Source organism: Antedon bifida, chromosome 11 (assembly GCF_963402885.1).
Source record: "Antedon bifida chromosome 11, ecAntBifi1.1, whole genome shotgun sequence".
Lineage (NCBI taxonomy): Eukaryota > Metazoa > Echinodermata > Crinoidea > Comatulida > Antedonidae > Antedon > Antedon bifida.
This window is the reverse complement of record NC_136236.1, coordinates 8589886-8612923: the sequence shown is the minus strand read 5'-3', so window position 1 is coordinate 8612923 and position 23038 is coordinate 8589886. Positions and strand designations below refer to the sequence as shown.

The window sequence follows — 23038 nt, the reverse complement described above, 5'->3', positions numbered from 1 at the left end:
CTTAATTCATTCAGGGAATAATATATTCCATTTATTTTAGCTTTTGGTTTTACTTTTAATAGAGTCTATAATGTAAAATTTCCTTGTTTGTTTTTCGTGCACACCATCTAAAATAAAACTAATTCGTCACTTTCACAAATTATAGGTACTTTTTGTGATAACATATAATTTTCCTGACACTTCAGGGTTGGTTTACTTAGTTAAGTGGCTTCCAGGTAGCTATATAAGCCATCATGACGTCACAAAATAAACATGAATATTCATTAGTCATCATATTCATAATGCGTGACGTAAGAATTGAGCTAACTACAATTCGCTAACGCAAACGTTTTCTGTTGAGCCGACTATGGGGTTTGAATTCCATCAGCAACACTACCGGGTACGCGTGCCCTCATTCGGCAGCATTTTTTAAATTTCAATCTTGCTAAAAAATAAACTATAGAGGGCGTTATCGAGTCAATTAAACATACATGCGGAGATGACGTGATGCTTGTTGCTTTTTTTATAATCGCGAATAACGATGTTGTTATGGTCACAGTGTATATCGGCCTCTATCCTCCAATTCTCTTTACGTTTATCTGTTATTGCTTAGTTGTTAAATACAGAAAAGTGAATAATATAATGATTACAGAGAAATTCCCTAACACTGAAACAAGACAAATGATCAAAGTACCTGTATTCTATTTATTGTAAATCAGTTTATATTGCTACATTTTACGTTGAGCATTTATTTATCATCAACATTAGTTGACATGGTGATACAATGTAAGAAATATAATTATTGGCTCACACCTTTAAGAAAAGATGTATATTTTAGTTTGGCTGATACAGTGATATATATTTACTCAAAGTATATATTCAACTAAAAATCAATTCATTCCCGTTTGTGTGGTAGTCATGCGAAACCTCTTTATTTTAAATGAAAACCACCAAGTTCACAAACACTATAGTCATACAGTTTATTAAAAGCTACGGTTATGCACAAGAAATCCTAAACTATGTGTGGGTTTAGTCAACGTAGCCATTATACTGTTGGAGTGTCGTGAAGTTATATGTAAGTTGTTTTAGCTTCTACCGATTAGTTTTAATCTATGCTAGTGTGTAAATGACATTTTGAATGTAATGCAGCATACATTATTGTTAAGTTGTTTTGGATTTTGTTCAACCATGTAGTTTTTATTCATTTTCTCGCCTCTTTCTGGTATGTATTTTCTCTGTTTTGCCAACAGTGTATGAGTGTGACGATGCCGTAGTCTGGCTTATTTATGCTTTGATTTCAATTTCATTAATAAGTTTATTTTCAATCAATGTACAGTTTTACAGTTATCGGCAACAACTACATGTTTACTTTATTAAGGGAAAATATTCCATTTATTTTAGCTTGTGTTTTGACTTTTAATAGAGTATATAATGTCAAGTTTTCGTACACACCTCATCAAAAATAAAAATAATTCGTCACTTTAACAAATTATAGATACTTTTGTGATAAAATATAATTTTCCTGAAACTTCAGGTTGGTTTACATAGTTAAGGTGCTTCCGGTAGCGATATTTCATTTCGTGCATAAGCTGGAGACCCATCATGAAACGTCACAAAAGAAACATGAATATTCATTAGTCATATCCATAATATAAACTTTGGAGCCGTCTTTATAGTCGAGTGGATTAGATTATGGGGTTCGAATCCCATGGTAATTTGTGTTTACGTTATAATGAGAGAGAGAGATAATAAATAGAGAGTTAGTTTTAGTTATATTGAGGAAGTAACTATCTTTCACTTATGTACTAACAAACATTGCTTCCGCGTACGCGTGCCTTCATGCGGCATGAAGAAAAAATAAACTATAGAACATACATGAGGAGATGAAGTTATGCTTGTTGCCTTTCGCGCCGCTGCTTTAGCCAGCTATATCACCAGAGGACTACTCATTCAGAAGCTATATCAAGCGGAAAGCTTTTTATCTACGGCCGACATTTTTGGTATTTTGTAAACTCGACTAATTGTTAGGTCCAAGCTTCTGGATCTTAAAAAAACGTTTGGGAAAAGAGCTTTATTCGTATAAGTAGTAAAAATGATGATTTCAACACTAGTTTTATAAATATATGTATGATGCTGCAAAATAGTCAATGCAATGATATACTTACTAAAAGTCTATTTTATTAAACTAAAGATGAATTCATTTCCGTCTGTTTGGTAGTCATGCGAAACCTATTTCTTTTCAATGATAATGGCCGAGTTCAAAATCACAATAGCCATACACTTTATTGTTTATAGGCAAAAACCTAAGGTTGTACAGAAGAAAGAACAAATATGTATGGGTTTAGTAAATGTAGTCATTATACTGTTTGAGTTTCGTATAATTATATGTAGTTGTTTAACTTCTACTGTTTCTACTGGTTAGTTTTACCCTACATTTATGCTAGTGTAAACTATATTCTGAATTTAATACAGCATACGTCATTGTTGTTTTGGATTTTGTTCACTATTTTGTTTTCATTTCTTGCCTCTCGTTGGTAGGTATTTTCTCTGTTTGGCTAACAGTGTTTATTTATGTTTTGATTTCAAATTTATTAATAAGGTTAATATTTTCAATCAATGTGCAGTTTTACAGTTATCGGGACCAATGTTTAATTTATTCAGGGAATGAATATATTACAGTTATTTTAGCTTATGTTTTGGCTTTTAATATAGATTCTATAATGTCAAGTGTTCTTGTTTGTTTTTCGTACACACCATCTAAAATCAAACCAATTCGTCACTTTCACAAATTATAGATACTTTTTGTGATAAATATAATTTTTCTGACACTTCAGGGTTGGTTTACTTAGTTAAGTGGCTTCCGGGTACGCGTGTCTTCATTCGGCAGCATTTTTGTTTTCAATAATGCTAAAAAAGAAACTATAGAGGGCGTTATCGAGACAATTGAATATGCATGAGGAGATGATGCTTGTTGCTTTTTTATTTTCGTGAATAGCGATGTTGTTTTGTCACATTGTATATCGGCCTCACTCCTCCAGTTATCTTTACGTTTATATTATGTCATTTGTTTAAATATTGATTATTTGTTAAATACAGTTTTAGAAAAGTAAATTATAATGACTTCCATAGAAATTCCCTAACAACTGAAAATGGGTTTTAACCCTGAAACAAGGGAAATGATCAAAGTACCTGTATTCTATTTATTGTACATCAGTTAATAGGAAATGGAAATGGAAATCGGACCGGACAGAAAATAAACTTTATTTTGTGGAATGAAGAAGTGAATGGCATTTGCATAGTCTAGAGCTTTATTGCTAGTAGCCTACATGATATATAATCCGTCAACATGATGATTTCAACTTTAGTTTTATCAATAATACGTATGATGCTACACTGTAGTCAATACAGTGATAGATATTTACTCAAAGTATATTATCATTAAACTAAAATATGAATTCATTTCCGTCTGTTTGGTAGTCATGCGAAACCTCTTTATTTTGAATGAAAACCACCGAGTTCACAAACACAATAGTCCTACACTTTAGTTGTTTATACAAAAAGCTACGGTTATGCAGAAGAAAGCCTAAAATATGTATGGGTTTGTAAACGTAGCCATTATACTGTTGGAGTGTGTCGAAATTATATTGACGTTATTTTAACTCCTACCGATTAGTTTTACCATAGCACACTGCATTTTAATCTCTATTAGCTAGTTGTATCTCCTTCTTTTTTATACCTCCATGGTTTTACCCTACTGTTATGCTATAGTATAAACATGGATACCTCCATGGTATAAATGACATTCCAAAGGTAATTGTTGTTTTTTTAATTTTGTTTAGGCACGTTCTTGTTGGTATGTATTTTCTCTGTTTGGCTTTGGCTTATTTCTGTTTTTTTTTAAATGTATTAAGGTTCAACCAATGTACATTTTTCGGTAACCACTACATGTTTAATTTATTCAGGGAAATTATACGATTTATTTTAGCTTGTGTTTTTACTTTTAATAAAGCGTCTACTATGTCCTTGTTTGATTTTGTCACTTTCACAAATTACAGTTAATTTTTGTGATAAAAATAATTTTCCTGACATTTAATTAAAAAAAATCCTTGCAAACGCAACCAAGCACGTACGTTAGTATGAGAGTAAATTGTTGGCATGCTATGACCTGAAACATAATTTGCTTATACTGCTGAATTGTGTCTATTATTGTGTTATATAATAATAATGATAATAGAAACTGTTGTCTCTTAGTGTTTTCTAACGCGATCAGACAATTTCCTCGTTATATTTCCACAGGATGGCCGTAAAAACTCGTTTTAGGGTTGATTTACTTAGTTAAGTGGCTTCATTATTTTTATTTTTTTCAATTAGGTTAAGGCAGAAACTACAGAGGACGTTATCGAGTAAATTGAATATGCACGAGGAGATAAAGTTATACTTGTTGCTGTTTGTTATCGGATTATCGATGTTGTGGTCACAGTGTATATCGCCCTCTCTCACCCGATCCTCTTTACGTTTAATTTTATTTAAAAAAATATTTGTATTTTGTTAAATATAGTTTAGGAAAGTGCACAATCATAGAAACAACATTTACATGCTTTTTGACGGAATATTCCGCAAAAACCCTAATTATTAATTGTCTATTATTATTAAGGCAATATCTATTTTTGAGAAATGAAAAAAATTAATTATTAAAAGTCTTCATCTGAAGAAACTTTCTGTAATAATGTTCATAAATCATATTAACACGATAGTATATTTTTGCACACGTAGGGTTCTTGTCCTGTATCTAACAGAATGTCACGTGCTCTTATTGAGCAATATATTGTACTTAATGTTTTTGACATCTGACTATTAAATACTATTGTTCACTATAGTATTGCTGTATAAATACATTTTATTGTTGTATCAAAAACTAGTATTGTAATAATAATATTTAAATTCGATTAATGATATTTTCTTCAGAGAAACAAATCTAAACTAAACCAGCAAAGAAAAGCTTTATGAAAACTCAGTATAGTACTTAAGATGTCGGGGTGAGTTGTAAAGTTGAAGAACAATACTATACGAACACGGCTACGAAAAACATAAATGCTATCATTGTTTTTTTTTTTTTATTATTGATGTAGGCCTAACTCATTCTATATTTCATATTTGACCGTTACAGATTACAAGATGCTTTTAAGATGAATGACTTGCAACAAATTAAAGAAATACGTCAGAAAAATCCAGATCTTTTGAAAAACAAAGATAAGGTAAAACAAAGGATGGGCTTACCATATTACTAATAAGAAAGTATAGTCATTCAATTAGTTCCAAAAAGACCATACATTAAGTAAATTGTAAACTGTAATCATTATACCTCTATTCAAATATAATGATTACTGGATCAATAACACATGCGTCAGTGACGAATGCTGCAAATTAAATAAATACACTTAGTGACAATATAATCAGTACTTATTGTTAATGTTTGTCTTAAATTATGAGATCGATGTGTACAGTTACTGTAGAGGGTTGGCCGACTTCAGAATGACAGTTTAAAGTCATGAGCCAATTTTTGTATGTAAAAAAAAGCTTCAAAAGCATATTTGAGTTTATCTAAATCCAATCTAGTAAGACTTTTTCGAAATAATTATACAGATAATTTATAACGGTGACTAGACTCACATTTCTTTGACAATCGACAACAGCAACTATGTATTCACTTTTTCATGATTTGTGAGATTAGCATGTTATTAAACGTAGTGTAAATTTAACTGATTTTAGTCATAATCATAACAGTGTTGAATTTACAACAATTGTCAATGTGCCTTGAATAAAAAACATGTTTGAATTACAGCTGGAATTGATAATTATAAACTACATGATTATGATTTCTTTCTAGTATGGATACACTCCACTACATACGTATTTAAAATGTGCCAACCCTACAACAGAAATTGTGGATTATGTCATACAACACGGCGCATCAGTAACGTCACTAGATACTATGGTAATGTACACACAATCATACTGATTGTTATTATGAAAACAGTAGGCCTATCTGATCCAGCAAACATCTCTCTTTCATTTATAATTTGTCATTTATAATTAAAATTAATTATTTAGAATTATTCATTGCGAATTTTAGAAGCAGTTATTGAATGAAACAAACGAAGACATGCAATAACCGACATGTATTTTATAAACAATATTACATTACATTAAGTCAATTAATATTAATTCACACATTATATTACAATTATAGTAGCACTTTAATTTATCTGTCTAGTTTGTTTAAGTTGGTTTATGTAATACAATAATCAACTCTTGAAATAATTTTATTTGGGTCCTATTTTAAAAAGGCGTAGACAAGTAGACTGTTGCGTTGACGTTGGTCTGTACGGTGTGCTATGTAACAAGCTATGTGTGGGAAATAATGTACAAATGAATTTAGCTGGTTTTTATTGTTTTGTACACTCAGAAGATTTTGTCATAACAATGTAGAATTTACAACATTATCAATGTGGCATGACCGAAATATATGATTGCATTACAGCTGGAATTGATATTTATAAACTGCATGTTTTTGATTTCTTTCTAGAATGGAAACACTCCACTACATGTGTATTTTTTCAATGACAATCCTAAAATAGAAATAGTGGCTTGTCTCATACGGCATGGCGCAGCAATTACATCACAAAATAAGGTAACATACAATAGTAGGTATATTTTGCCAGTATAAATAAACATTATCGGTTCCAGCAAACATCTCTATTCCATTTATGGCGTCTCTTTTATAATTATATGAATTATTTAGAAATAGGTATAGCAAATTCAAAAACAGTTATTAAATAAAAAATAAATTAATTAAAAACTATATTATGCAGACATGCCATGGTCGATATGTGTTTGTACAAACAATTATTCCATAGTATAACTAAGTGCGTCTCGCCAATTATGACGTCATATAATCGATTGTCATTCACACATTTGTATTACAATTATAGTAGTTCTTCAATTTATCTGTCTATTTTTTTAAAGCTGGTTAGAATATAATTATAATTCTTGAACTAATTTCATTGGGTCTTAATTTAACATAACAAAAAAATATGAATAAATTACATGAATATGACTTCTTCCTAGTATGGAGACACTACACTACATAGGTATTTGCGATATTCTAACAGCAATAGTGACTTGTCTCACATGGTATGGCGCATCAGTAACATCACAACATGTAGTAATGTACACACAATCATAGTGGTCTTTATGTCATTATTATGAAAACAGTATCTGTTCCAGCAAACATCTCTATTTCATTTATAACATGTAATTTATAATTAATATTATATATTTTGATTTATTTATTGCGAATTTTAGAAGCAGTCATTGAATGAAACAAGAAATGAAGACATGCCATAACCGACATGTATTTTTAGAAACAATATTACATTGCATAAAGTCAATTAATATTAATTCACACATAGTATTACAATTATAGTAGCACTTTAATTTATCTCTCTAGTTTGTTTAAGTTTGTTTATATAATATAATAATCAACTCTTGAAATAATTTTATTTGGGACCTCTTTTAAAAAGGCGTAGACAAGTAGACTGTTGCGTTGACGTTGGTCTGTACGGTATGTAACAAGCTATGTGTGGTAAATAATGTACAAATGAATTTAGCTGGTTTTTATTGTTTTGTACACTCAGAAGATTTTGTCATAACAATGTAGAATTTACAACCATTATCAATGTGGCATGACCGAAATATATGATTGCATTACAGCTGGAATTGATATTTACTACTACATGGTTATGATTTCTTTCTAGTTTGGAAACACTCCACTACATGTGTATTTTTTCAATGACAATCCTAAAATAGAAATAGTGGATTGTCTCATACGGCATGGCGCAGCAATTACATCACAAAATAAGGTAACATACAATAGTAGGTATATTATGCCAGTATAAATAAACATTATCGGTTCAAGCAAACATCTCTATTCCATTTTCGACGTCTCTTTTATAATTATATGAATTATTTAGAAGTAGGTATTGCAAATTTAAAAACAGTTATTAAATAAAAAATAAATTAATTAAAAACTATATTATGCAGACATGCCATGATCGATATGTGTTTGTATAAACAATTATTCCATAGTATAACTAAGTACGTCTCGCCAATTATGACGTCATATAATTTATTGTCATTCACACATTTGTATTACAATTATAGTAGTTCTTCAATTTATCTTCTATTTTTTTTAAGCTGGTTAGAATATAATTATTATTCTTGAACTAATTTCATTGGGTCTTAATTTAACATAAAAAAAAATATGAATACATTACATGAATATGACTTCTTTCTAGTATGGAGACACTACACTACATAGGTATTTGCGATATTCTAACAGCAATAGTGACCAATTGTCTCACATAGTATGGCGCATCAGTAACATCACAACATGTAGTAATGTACACACAATCATCGTGGTATTTATGTCATTATTATGAAAACAGTATCTGTTCCAACGAACATCTCTATTTCATTTATAACATGTAATTTATAATTAATATTAATTATTTTGAATTATTTATTGCGAATTTTAGAAGCAGCGAACATCTCTATTTCATTTATAACATGTAATTTATAATTAATATTAATTATTTTGAATTATTTATTGCGAATTTTAGAAGCAGTTATTGTATGAAACAAGAAATGAAGACATGCCATAACCGACATGTATTTTTAGAAACAATATTACATTGCATCTATATATAAATTATGGTTAATTCCGACATAGGCGAGCACAATGCAAAAACTTCGGTATAAATCTCTGCCTTGGATACCTACCTTATCTATCTCAGATGTACCGCGAAACGTAGATTTGATAACATTAGTTTCCACTATTACGATATCGTTCCATATTTCTATCTTAGGAGGATATTATAAAGGGTTTTATAACAAAATTTCAATTTCAATCGTTAAATTTTAACTCTATGTGCGGTAGAAGTAGAAGTAATTTCCGGGTTCACGGTAAGGTGTGTCAATCACCTTGCTACTATTCCCTGCAAGGTCGTCATGGTTTCTACCAGGGAGTTGTAAAACAACTCCCTGTTTCAACTAAGTTGGCCGTTGGTGCTTGGTGGCGATAGCCATTTTGTTTTTTATATTTTCGGACCGCGCGTGTGAAGGTATATAGTAGTAGGCCTACATAAAGATCAAATTAAAGATATTCATAAAACATAGGAGTAAATTGTGGGAAATATTTATATAACATTACATCGAGAGAACTGATGATAACAGCTTTTGTTTGAAATCGATTGAAACTCCGATAGCCGAGTTGTTGAGTATAAGCTGCCAGGACTTTATGTATACTGTGCGCTATCTGTGTCCCATTAGGGCCCTGGGATACTTCTGGCCAGTGTTGCAAGCCGTCTAAAACGTCTTCGTTCATAGGCAAATATGGCTCACTGTGTCGCGGAATAATGTATTAATTATGCCAATTAAGATGGTATTTATTTGAATAAACGCCCGGAACACCTTCCCAATAAACTAAAACTAAAATAATTACCGCGAGCGAAGCAAGCTCACCCTCTAGTAAAGTCAATTAATATTAATTCACACATTATATTACAATTATAGTAGCACTTCAAGTTATCTGTCTAGTTTAAATAATATAATATTCAACTCTTGGAATAATTGTATTTGGGTCCTATTTTATAAAGGCGTAAATTTCTTTTTTTTTATTCAATCAAATACGATAGATAAGTACGCGAAAAAAACGTTTTGCAAGCGTACCGGTTTTCAAGTACTGATTGTTAGTTGCGTTGACGTTGGTCAGTACGGCATGCTATATGTAACAAGCCAGATGTGTTGTACATAAAGTACGAATGAATGTAGCTGATTTTGATTGTTTTGTACACTTTTGTCTTAACAATGTAGAATGTCCAACAATTATCAATATGACATGACCGAAAAATATGATTACATTACAGCTGGAATTTATATTTATAAACTATATGATTATGATTTCTTTCTAGCTTGGACGCACTCCACTACATACGTATTTCCGATATGCCAACCCTACAACAGAAATAGTGGCTTGTCTCATACAAAATGACGCACAAGTAACATCACAAAATAAGGTAACATACAATAATAGGTATATTATGCCAGTATTAATAAAACATTATCGGTTCCAGCAAACCTCTCTATTTTAACTTTAACTTTTAACTTTATTTCGTCCACATGGGAAAATATTTTGAGTGCTTTTCACAAAATTGTACAAAAATATATAAAAACGTTTCATATAAAAAATAATTAATTACAATATTTAATAAAAAATAAAAAGCTGCAATACATCAAAAATTTCAAAAATTATGCAAAATCATTTAACAGTCTAATAGAATACGGAACAAAAGAATTAAAATATCGCATAACCCTGCTATTGCACGATATCAGCACATTTAGTCTTTTTGATCTCATTTTAACATAATGTTTATTTAAAGGGTGGTTTGAGTCGTCGCATATTTTCATAGCCTTATTTCTTATGATTTTGTTGCAAAGGTCATTTAAATTATGTCTAGATCCTGTGATCCTACCTACTTTATTTAATATTCGTTGTAATCTGGTTTTTTCTTCTGTTCTACATCCACAGAACCAGGCAACACAACAGAAAGTGAGCACACTCTCAACAATCGAAGAGTAAAATAAATTTAATACAGTTCTATCTACCCCATAATTTCTCAGTTTTCTGAGAAAGAACAGTCGTGTATTTCCTTTTTTTATAGTATTTTTACAATGTTTCTCCCAGCTAAATTTGTTATCAACAGTCACACCTAGGTATTTGTAGCTTTCAACAGATTCAATTTCCTGATTATTAATCTTTAGAGGAGCCAGAGCAGTACATTTTTTTCGAAAATCAATTATTACTTCTTTGGTTTTCTTTTCGTTTAGTAAGAGGCAATTTGCCTTACACCAATTCGAAAAAGCAACGATTTCATCATGATATTCAGTTTCACTAGCTCTGTTTTTTAATAGGCCAACGATGGCGGTATCATCCGCGTATTTTAAATAATGTATGCAACTAGAAGTTGACTTACAGTCATTGGTATATAAAATAAATAGGAGGGGGCTTAACACACAACCTTGGGGTGATCCTATATTTGTGTTGATCACACTCGACTTATAGTTACCAAGAGATACCTTCTGTGTTCGATTGCATAAGAAACTTTCAATCCATTTGATTATGGATGGGTTCACCTCTAGCTTAATCAACTTATCTATTAAGATGGCAGGATTAAGGGTATTAAATGCTGAGGAGAAGTCAGCAAAGGTAACTCTCGCATAACAACTTAAGTTATTTGTATGCTGGTTTAGCAGTTGGGTAAGAGTTAGTATCGCATCATCGACAGATCTGCATGATTGGTATGCAAACTGATATGGATCAATTAAATGGGATAAGGGAGTAATAATTGAGTTACACATAAATTTTTCAAAACATTTCATCACTATCGAGGTTAAGGCTATTGGGCGGTAGTCATTCAAAATCTTAGGGTTTGGAATTTTGGGTACTGGAATAATAGATGCATCTTTCCAGACCGATGGTACAATATGATTATCTAACGACAGTTGAAACAGTTTGGTAAAAGGAATAGACAGTTCATGGGCACATGTCCTCAGAATACAGCCACTAATGTTATCAGGACCACTTGCTTTATTTCGTTTCACTTTTTTGAACAACTTTTCAATTTTCCAAGGCTGAATCTTAACTTGTTCGCTAGTAATAATATTTGAAGTCAGATTGGTACAATTGGTATGACTGGCATTCTCAAATCGCGCAAAGTGCTTGTTTAGGTCATTTACAAATTTATCACCGTCATTGTATAGCAGAAGGTCCGTCTTCTTGTTTGCATTAACACCAGACATAATATTCATACAATTCCAGGCCGCCTTGGCATCTCCAGATTCCATGGAATTTTCAAGCTTTCCTTTAAATAAATATGTTGCTCTTTTTATCTCATTCTTTATTTCTGCTTTTATAGATTTAATGCGAACTGTATCACCACTTTTAAAGGCATTTGATCGTTCGCGAATGAGTGCTTTGACTTTATGCGTAAACCAAGGCTTCTGATTTGGATAAAAGGTGACACGTTTAGTTTCAACACATAATTCCTCGCAAAATGAGATATAATCATTCACCACTTGTACTGCTGAATTAAGGTCATTTGCTGTATCAATAAGTGTTGACCAATCAGTAGACTGGAAACATTCCTGTAGCTTTTCTATTGCCTCACTATTTCGAACTTTAATTATTTTCCTGGTAGGCTTTTCCGCTCTAATTTTTTGTCTATATGTTGGTAATAGGGTAATGACGTTATGATCAGAACTTGCAATAGGAGCGTTGATCATACATCTATAGGCTTTGTTTAAATTACAGAAGCACTGGTCCAGGATATTCCCGTCTCGAGTAGGTTTATCAACGTACTTTTTGAAAGTAGGCAACGCTTTCTTTATTTCTTTGCCGCTGTGGTTTATATCTCCAAGTACGAATTTAGGGGAATCAGGGGATGCCTCTGATATATTACTCACAGTATCTCCGACAATACGAGCGGCTTCATCCGCATTTGCGTCGGGTGGAACATAGATCAGGATCACATGGATTTGATTAAACTCCCTAGGAAGGTAGTACGGTCTGAGCGATATGCATAAAAGCTCGATATTTCTCTCACAGATCGATTTTTTTACGGTAATATTTGTGCACCAATTTCTGTTTATATATAGGCCTAGACCTCCTCCGCATTTCTTGCCACATAGCTCTGGAATCCGGTCATTTCTAAATAATAGGAAACCATTTAAATCTACAGCACTGTCAGGGGTTTCCGTCTTTAGCCAGGTCTCGGTAAGACCAATTATACATGAGTTTCTAAAATATGTATCATATTTGACTAGGCTCTGGAATTCTTCGATTTTATTCAGTACTGACCTCGTATTTGTAAAAGTAATCTGCGGTAATGCTAGAGTGTTTCTTCGCTTTTGTAATCTGTGTCGTATTCCTCCTCGATGGCCTTTGCGTTTACGGGTAGGATCATTTCGCTTAGGCACCCAGTCCGGCAGACCAAGAACAATATCTTCCGAGCTTGGCGCGCTTTCAATGGATTTCTTCCCGAGCGTGAACAGTAGACAGCGAGAATAGACAACGGTTGTAGGCTTAGCTTCAACCATTTGATAGTCGACGAAACAATCAAATAACACATAAATATCACCAAACTGTAGTTCCACAACATGTTCACAACACAAGTACGCCACAAATTTAAAACGATTATATGTAAAACTTGTTAAAATATAAGGATTAAAAACTATTTCACAGAGCAGTGAAAAAGACACTCTTGACGCAAGCAGTGCAGCGCCACCATCCTATTCCATTTATGACCTCTCATTCATATTAAGTATTACTTATTTATAATTATTTATTGCGAATTCTAAAAGCAGTATGAATGAATGAAAAAATAAATGAAGACATGTCATGAACGACATGTGTTTGTAGAAACAATTATGACATCATAATAATCGATTGCTGACTCTTCTTTCACACGTTATGTTAAAGTAATTAGTCAGTAACACTTCAGGAGGTCAAACTTACTGTCAAACAAAGCACTAGCCACACGATCATTACAGTTCTCTATCCTCGGCATGAGATACGAATCTGTAGTAGATATTAACGTTCCGATAATCAGTGCAAAAAGGATAAGATTTATCTTGCGTTGGAAGTTATACTAATACAATATCTAATCATACCAAGCACTGCAACTAGGCTCTATGATATCATTTCTAATCATACCGTCACTCGTCACCCGTCACACGAACCGGCGAATCGTCATGTAGGCGCGAAATTTGTTTGTGTATATTTTGAAAGTATTTATTCTAAAGAGCAATTGATGCAAATATCAACTGCGTATCTTATTTCATTAATTAATTATTTTAATTATAATTTGGCGAATATTGTATGTTATTATAATTATTCCTCTCACTGACCGTCGAATATCGATTCGTCACTTCGTAGGAGGAAAACGCGCATCGCGCACACTGTTTACGCGGCTCAATAAACGGCGAATATGCGATTCGTCACTAATTGCAAGTGGTATTATTGGTTTATTGTGTATCTGGAACATTCCATTACTTTATGGCTAATGTTCAGTCGCGCGATGTTAGAGTGAGCATAGTTTATGGAATATTGAACAGTATTTTACCCAGTAAAAACTGATTTATGTGGTTATTGATAAATTATATAGTAAGCTAATTATATAAATAAATTTCAGGCAATTTAATGTCATGGTTCGATGTTTGTTCTTTCGTACGTTCTCTCGAGCACAAGCATGTACATTGAATTACATTATGGCACTGACAACACACACGAAACGGTACTGTAACGATTACGCCTAAAATGTTATAGTCTTAAACTATTTAAAGTATTTTTGAACTTTTTAGAGAATAAATAATGTGATTATTAAAAAGAGACATAATATTTTACCTCTATCGATAATGGATAATGCTACTAAGGATAGTAACTTTCATTTCTGTATACACATTTTTTTAAACAATTCATACATTTTGATGTTAGACTATTATATATTTTGTTGATTTTTAAATTCGATTATTACGGCATTTAATCAGTCATTAAATATCTTTGGCTATACTAAATATTATACTGTATAGGGTGGTCTGCAAATTATACTGTGATAGGCCCTACGCTAGACCTGAATGTCATTGAATTAGTAAATAATTTAAAATAGCCCTCAAATAAGGATTAGAAAAGGTAGATATAACATAATGTTATTCAATAAATAATATATTGGACATTATGGCTAAATGATTTTAGGCCTAATATGCTGAAAATCCCTGTTGTGCAATGGATTTTTTCCCTACTAAGGGAAAATTGAATTAAAAACGTTTATTCTAACAATTAAAAGTGCCTTGCTTTATGTAGAGATCAAATCATGTATAAATTAATAATTACATTTAATTAAATAAACCAAGTTTACGTTTTTTAATTAAAAATTATGTTTTTAAATCAGTTTAGGCTACTAAAAATTATATTTTTTCAACTTATTTGTGATTCTTCTTTTGCATTTTAACAGAATAATTTGTTTACGTTTATATTATTATATTTACCTTCTGATCACGTAAACAATTGACAAAATGTGTGTTCAATGTTGTTTGTTCAAGAAAATCTGAATTATTGAACTTAACATATGTATCAGGATCCCTGAATTATCTTCCACAGCACACGTAATAGTCTTCGACGTACAATTATCTTATTTTTTTTCGTGTACAGTTTCAACGTGTTTAGTCGCTTCTTCTTACGCCAATCTGGAGTATCTAGTATCTATCACATAATCAACTTCTCCTAGTTTGTAAGGACCAGCAATTCTTGCAAATAATAGTTGACTGGAAAGAAGCAACATAACCAACACGTCATTCTCCGAACTAAAACCTCTATTGTCTTCTTTTCTATCGAACATTCTCTGCATTTTAACTTGAATATTTACCTAATTTCTGTTTATCATCTCACGTGCACGATTTAACTAATCACAAATTTCAGACACATAACCAAGTATTGATACAGACTCCTCTAAATTCCCAAACAGTCTTAGACTATTTTGAGAGGGACTCAAACCGTTTGACCATACAGCAACTTAAATGGGCTAAACCCCAAGCATCACAGACCATGAATAACATATATGGTTTTATGCTATATATTTCGCCACCTCACATGATGGCAGCATGTGTGATAATTAATTTTTTACACACATTTTACACCCGATTCTACTGTCACTCTCCGGCCAAATAATTTCCAAAATGATATTGACACCCCAGACCGGAAGACTCGGAACGACACCGATAACATATTCGCCATTAATTATGTACTATTCCGAAAAAACATAAAGTGAGACTTCTTTATAACCCATGCAACAACTTGAAAAAGCACACTTGCGCCAGCAGAAGATTCGTTCGAAAATGACATTGCCAATTCTAATAACAGCAAATTGGCCTCAAATTGCCACTATAAATAATTTACAACATTTTTGTGTACATTACATATATGTTATACAGTTTAACATTGTATATTATTCTGTTATATGATGAATTAATTGAACATCTATAGCATATAAATATAGAAGTCGAATTTTACCACTCGCCCGAAACGTTCATTCATTTCTTTGTTCTATCAGTGTGAACAGGGAAACAAACTTGCTGTCTTCCATAACTTAAGAATACAGTAAACCTATTCACTTTATGAGTTTCAGTTTCCTTATGCCTGCTATCATTTGAGGCGCTCGAGTCCGGGATAATCGGGTTCTCACCAGGTTTCAATTTACTACCGAACCCTGGTTACCGACAGGGGCATATCTTCGGTTTGGATGTATAGTGCTGAGAGGTACGTTATACAGCATATATATTAGAAGGAAGTTTAAGAAAGAAAGAAATTTAATAATATTATTATCCACTTTATTTGATATCATATTACAATTGATTGAGTTATTTAGAATTACTTGCTGCAATAATTATTTAGTAGTAATTAAACAAGATCCTACTGTTATTGTTAGATTGGTATATTTTGCAATGACATTATTAATTGAACTATGTTTTATGTAGACATAGTATTATAATGTTGAATTTAGAATCATGACAGAAAGTAATGTTGACATAAACCTGTATGTATAAACTACACGATTATGATTTCTTTTATCAGTAACATTGCAAAATAAGGGAATGCACAGACAATATTGATATAATTCGGTCTACGTTCACATCATATGCACCAGCAAAACCTTTCATTTCAATTTCTTTGTGTATTATTTATCATTACCTAACTATAATTATTTGCTCCAATACACTGTATGTATAAACTTCATGATTATAATTTCTTGATAGGACGGAAACACCCCGCTGCATGAATACATGCGTTCAAATAAACCTACCTTAGAAGTAGTAGACTATCTCACAAAGCAAGGTGCATCCGTAACAGCACAAAATAAGGTTATATAGGTCTAGAGATAATGTATATGATTACATCTATAACGTACGTATGATCTACACCGCAAATATATTTTTGAATCATTTTTTACCTTTAAACGTAGAAAGGTATTGTACTGTATGTTAATTATTATTAATTCTCTTGGTATAAATAATACATTTTAGCGACTTTTGATTAATTTGATTTAAAAATATTTATTTATTAAAAATATAACATTTTTTTTAGAATGAAGCAATGCTCTACATATACATCTAAGTGGTAGATATGTTAAACCTACGTTAGAAATAGTGACTTATCTCATTAAGCTTGGTGTATCTCTAACATTACAAAATAAGTTAATGCGCATAAGAGTGGGCCTATATTCCCGTGATCTATATTCTTGTGTAATTATCGGGTGGCACTCAAACACACATCAGATCACGAGTGTGGTGTTGTTTATAACTCTATACCTGCACAAGAGTGGTTACAGCAAGCAAATACAGTTGGACACCTCTAACGTTTGTGGTACCGAGATAACATCTCTAAATAGGAAATGAAATTATATATTTTTTAAATTATCCGCATCGTTTGTTTAATTTAATTTGTATAAAATAAATACGTATGATTTATAATGAACTTGAGAGAAAAGTGCCTTACGTACGTCTTCAATATTATGTAATAAAATTAGTGACCACCACTTTTAAAGAACCACCACCTCTTGTAAGCGTCCATCTCTTTTAAAGGATCACCACACGTAAGAAAGGTGGTTGCTTACGATATAAGTGTCACATAATATAGTTTAAAGGACATTGGAAACCATAATCAATTCAAATATACACATAAACACATCTTCTGCATTGCAACTTATGATTTCATTAGGATTTGCTTGTTAATTAAGATTGTTGGTGTATGTTGTTTTTATTATGTCGGGAGTCCTTATGGCAACAAGTTCTAGAGCTTATAGAGTTATCATCTTGCTCTCATCCTGTCATTTTATTATATGTATTTGTAATACAGTATTGAGGAATGAACAACAAATATAAAACAAACAAACGTTCTGCCATTCCTTTTAATGGTATGATTAAAAAGTATGAGTATTCCTGTATCTGAAGTGTTTTGTAAACACAATATGTCTTATAATATTCATATTGCATCAGCCACAAAACAACAACAATCAATCATGTTATCAGTTGTGTCTAACAATAAGAATAATAATCCTTATATTTTTTGTTTATGATTTATTCACAGAATGGATACACACCGATAAATATTTATCTGGAGCGTGATGATGTTAAATTAGAGATATTGTACTGTCTGATAACCAATGGTGAATCATCAACATTGCCAAAAGAGGTAATTTGACAAAAATTTTAAATTGCAATAGTATGATAAACTGGTAATAGTATGCTTAATGATAATTATTACGTTTTGCTTCGTTTTTTACCTTTAAACGTAAGTAGGTAATGTACTGTATGTTAATTATTATAAACATGATGCAACTTCTCTTGGTATAAATAATACATTTTAGCGACTTTCGATTAATTTGATTTAAAAATATTTATTTATTAAAAATATAACATTTTTTATTTTATAGGAAGGAAGCAATGCTCTACATATACATCTAAGTGGTAGATATGTTAAACCTACGTTAGGAATAGTGACTCATCTTATTAAACTTGGTGTATCTCCAACATTACAGAATAAGGTAAAGTACATAAGAGTGGGCATATACTCCCGTGATCTAACGGGTGGGACTCAAACACACCCCAGATCACTAGTGTTGTGTTCATAACTCTATACTTGCATCAGAGTGGTTACAGCAAGCAAATACAGTTGGACACCACTAACATTCGTGGTACCGAGATTAAATCTCTAAATAGGAAATGAAAATATATATTTTTTTAATTATCCGCATCCTTTGTTTAATTTAATTTTTTATTGTATAAAATAAGTACGTATGATTTATAATGAACTTGAGAGAAAAGTGCCCTACGTAAGTAAAGTAGTAAAGTCGAAACCTAAGCTAATGCTAACGGCCTTGGTGTACATCTCCATTTCCTTAGCGTTTGGGCCAGGCTCCACTAAGTGTGTATGTTTGCGGGGTACGCCACTCCTCCCGAGTCTGATTTACCTTCCCAGTACTTTTAACATACCGGTACCCATTTATATCACCTGGGTTGGGAGAAACAATGTGGATAAAGAATCTTGCTCAAGGACTCAACACCGCAGTGACCGGGCCGCAATATTTCTTCTCGTACATAAGTTGAGGACCCCTTATGAAACGTCACAAAATAAACATCAATATTCATTGGTCATATCCATAAGGTGTGACGTAAGAATTGAGCTAACTACAATTCGCTAATGTAAACGATTTCTGTCGAGCCGTCTGTGTAGTCGAGTGGATACGACTATGGACTTTACATGTCCATGTATGGGGTTCGACTCCCATGAGCTTACTTCTTTTACTTTATAGTGAGAGAGATTATTTGGAGGGTTAGGTTTAGTTATATTTAGGAAGTAGTTTGGTTATTTTTCACATGGGGTCCCCAACTTATATACGAAAAAAAAATCGCGGGCCGGGCTTGAACTGGCAAACTCTTGATTGCAAGTTCAATGCTCTAACCACTGCGCCACAGTGCTCCACTAAGTGCTGCCTTACGTACGTCTTCATTATTATGTAATATTACATCTTCATATCACATAGCATAAGGTAATAGGGATAGAGATAATTTATTGAATGAATTTAACTATGTTTTATGTGGACATGTCATTATAAAATTAATGGTTGAATTTAGAATGATGACTGGAAGCAATGTTTACATTAATCTGTATGTATAAACTACACGATTATGATTTCTTTTGTCAGTAAAATTGCAAAATTAGGAAATCCACAGACAATTGATATAATTCGGTCTACGTTCAGAGCATAAACACCAGCAAAACCTTTATTTTAATTTATTTGTGTATTATTTATTTATTATTTATCATTGCATAACTAAAATGATTTTCTGAAGTAACCTGTATGTAGAATTTCTTTATAGGACGGAAACACCCCGCTGCATGAATACATGCGTTCAAATAAACCTACCTTAGAAGTAGTAGACTATCTCACAAAGCAAGGTGCATCCGTAACAGCACAAAATAAGGTTATATAGGTCTAGAGATAATGTATATGATTACATCTATAACGTATGTATGATCTACACCGCAAATATATTTTTGAATCATTTTTTACCTTTAAACGTAGGAAGGTATTGTACTGTATGTTAATTATTATTAATTCTCTTGGTATAAATAATACATTTTAGCGACTTTTAATTAATTTGATTTAAAAATATTTATTTATTAAAAATATAACATTTTTTTAGAAGGGAAGCAATGCTCTACATATACATCTAAGTTGTAGATATTTTAAACCTACGTTAGAAATAGTGACTAATCTCATTAAACTTGGTGTATCTCCAACATTACAGAATAAGGTAAAGTACATAAGAGTGGGCATATATTCCCGTGATCTAAAATTGTGTAATTATCGGGTGGGACTCAAACACACCTCATATCACGAGTATGGTGTTTTTCATAACTCTATACCTGCACAAGAGTGGTTACAGCAAGCAAATACAGTTGGACACCACTAACGTTCGCGGTACCGAGATTAAATCTCTAAATAGGAAATGAAAATATATATTTTTTTAATTATCCGCATCCTTTGTTTAATTTAAAGATTGTTGGTGTATGTTGTTTTTGTTATGTCGGGAGTCCTTATGGCAACAAGTTCTAGAGCTTATAGAGTTATCATCTTGCTCTCATCCTGTCATTTTATTATATGTATTTGTAATACAGTATTGATGAATGAACAACAAATATAAAACAAACAAACGTTCTGCCATTCCCTTTTCCTTATAACATTTTTTATTTTATAGGAAGGAAGCAATGCTCTACATATACATCTAAGTGGTAGATATGTTAAACCTACGTTAGGAATAGTGACTCATCTTATTAAACTTGGTGTATCTCCAACATTACAGAATAAGGTAAAGTACATAAGAGTGGGCATATACTCCCGTGATCTAACGGGTGGGACTCAAACACACCCCAGATCACTAGTGTTGTGTTCATAACTATATACTTGCATCAGAGTGGTTACAGCAAGCAAATACAGTTGGACACCACTAACATTCGTGGTACCGAGATTAAATCTCTAAATAGGAAATGAAAATATATATTTTTTTAATTATCCGTATCCTTTGTTTAATTTAATTTTTTATTGTATAAAATAAGTACGTATGATTTATAATGAACTTGAGAGAAAAGTGCCCTACGTAAGTAAAGTAGTAAAGTCGAAACCTAAGCTAATGCTAACGGCCTTGGTGTACATCTCCATTTCCTTAGCGTTTGGGCCAGGCTCCACTAAGTGTGTATGTTTGCGGGGTACGCCACTCCTCCCGAGTCTGATTTACCTTCCCAGTACTTTTAACATACCGGTACCCATTTATATCACCTGGGTTGGGAGAAACAATGTGGATAAAGAATCTTGTTCAAGGACTCAACACCGCAGTGACCGGGCTGCAATATTTCTTCTCGTACAGAATGGATACACACCGATAAATATTTATCTGGAGCGTGATGATGTTAAATTAGAGATATTGTACTGTCTGATAACCAATGGTGAATCATCAACATTGCCAAAAGAGGTAATTTGACAAAATTTTTTAATTGCAATAGTATGATAAACTGGTAATAGTATGCTTAATGATAATTATTACGTTTTGCTTCGTTTTTTACCTTTAAACGTAAGTAGGTAATGTACTGTATGTTAATTATTATAAACATGATGCAACTTCTCTTGGTATAAATAATACATTTTAGCGACTTTCTATTAATTTAATTTAAAAATATTTATTTATTAAAAATATAACATTTTTTATTTTATAGGAAGGAAGCAATGCTCTACATATACATCTAAGTGGTAGATATGTTAAACCTACGTTAGGAATAGTGACTCATCTTATTAAACTTGGTGTATCTCCAACATTACAGAATAAGGTAAAGTACATAAGAGTGGGCATATACTCCCGTGATCTAACGGGTGGGACTCAAACACACCCCAGATCACTAGTGTTGTGTTCATAACTATATACTTGCATCAGAGTGGTTACAGCAAGCAAATACAGTTGGACACCACTAACATTCGTGGTACCGAGATTAAATCTCTAAATAGGAAATGAAAATATATATTTTTTTAATTATCCGTATCCTTTGTTTAATTTAATTTTTTATTGTATAAAATAAGTACGTATGATTTATAATGAACTTGAGAGAAAAGTGCCCTACGTAAGTAAAGTAGTAAAGTCGAAACCTAAGCTAATGCTAACGGCCTTGGTGTACATCTCCATTTCCTTAGCGTTTGGGCCAGGCTCCACTAAGTGTGTATGTTTGCGGGGTACGCCACTCCTCCCGAGTCTGATTTACCTTCCCAGTACTTTTAACATACCGGTACCCATTTATATCACCTGGGTTGGGAGAAACAATGTGGATAAAGAATCTTGCTCAAGGACTCAACACCGCAGTGACCGGGCTGCAATATTTCTTCTCGTACATAAGTTGAGGACCCCTTATGAAACGTCACAAAATAAACATCAATATTCATTGGTCATATCCATAAGGTGTGACGTAAGAATTGAGCTAACTACAATTCGCTAATGTAAACGATTTCTGTCGAGCCGTCTGTGTAGTCGAGTGGATACGACTATGGACTTTACATGTCCATGTATGGGGTTCGACTCCCATGAGCTTACTTCTTTTACTTTATAGTGAGAGAGATTATTTGGAGGGTTAGGTTTAGTTATATTTAGGAAGTAGTTTGGTTATTTTTCACATGGGGTCCCCAACTTATATACGAAAAAAAAATCGCGGGCCGGGCTTGAACTGGCAAACTCTTGATTGCAAGTTCAATGCTCTAACCACTGCGCCACAGTGCTCCACTAAGTGCTGCCTTACGTACGTCTTCATTATTATGTAATATTACATCTTCATATCACATAGCATAAG

General features: G+C 32.4%; 2 protein-coding genes across 2 annotated transcripts in view; both read left to right on the top strand.

Moving 5' to 3' along the window:
• The first annotated feature begins 1011 nt into the window (after positions 1-1011).
• Positions 1012-23038, top strand: part of LOC144856255 (uncharacterized) — a 112701-nt gene continuing 90674 nt past the window's right edge. The window contains exons 1-3 of the mRNA XM_078714202.1: positions 1012-1054; positions 4945-5015; positions 5147-5234. Of these exons, the coding sequence (XP_078570328.1) occupies positions 5008-5015; positions 5147-5234 (96 nt within the window). The 5' untranslated portion in view covers positions 1012-1054; positions 4945-5007. The remainder of the gene's footprint in view (positions 1055-4944; positions 5016-5146; positions 5235-23038) is intronic.
• Positions 16933-23038, top strand: part of LOC144856109 (uncharacterized) — a 37046-nt gene continuing 30940 nt past the window's right edge. The window contains exons 1-7 of the mRNA XM_078714079.1: positions 16933-17010; positions 18236-18340; positions 18582-18692; positions 20356-20466; positions 20911-21021; positions 21577-21681; positions 21923-22033. Coding sequence (XP_078570205.1) covers positions 16933-17010; positions 18236-18340; positions 18582-18692; positions 20356-20466; positions 20911-21021; positions 21577-21681; positions 21923-22033 — 732 coding nt within the window. The remainder of the gene's footprint in view (positions 17011-18235; positions 18341-18581; positions 18693-20355; positions 20467-20910; positions 21022-21576; positions 21682-21922; positions 22034-23038) is intronic.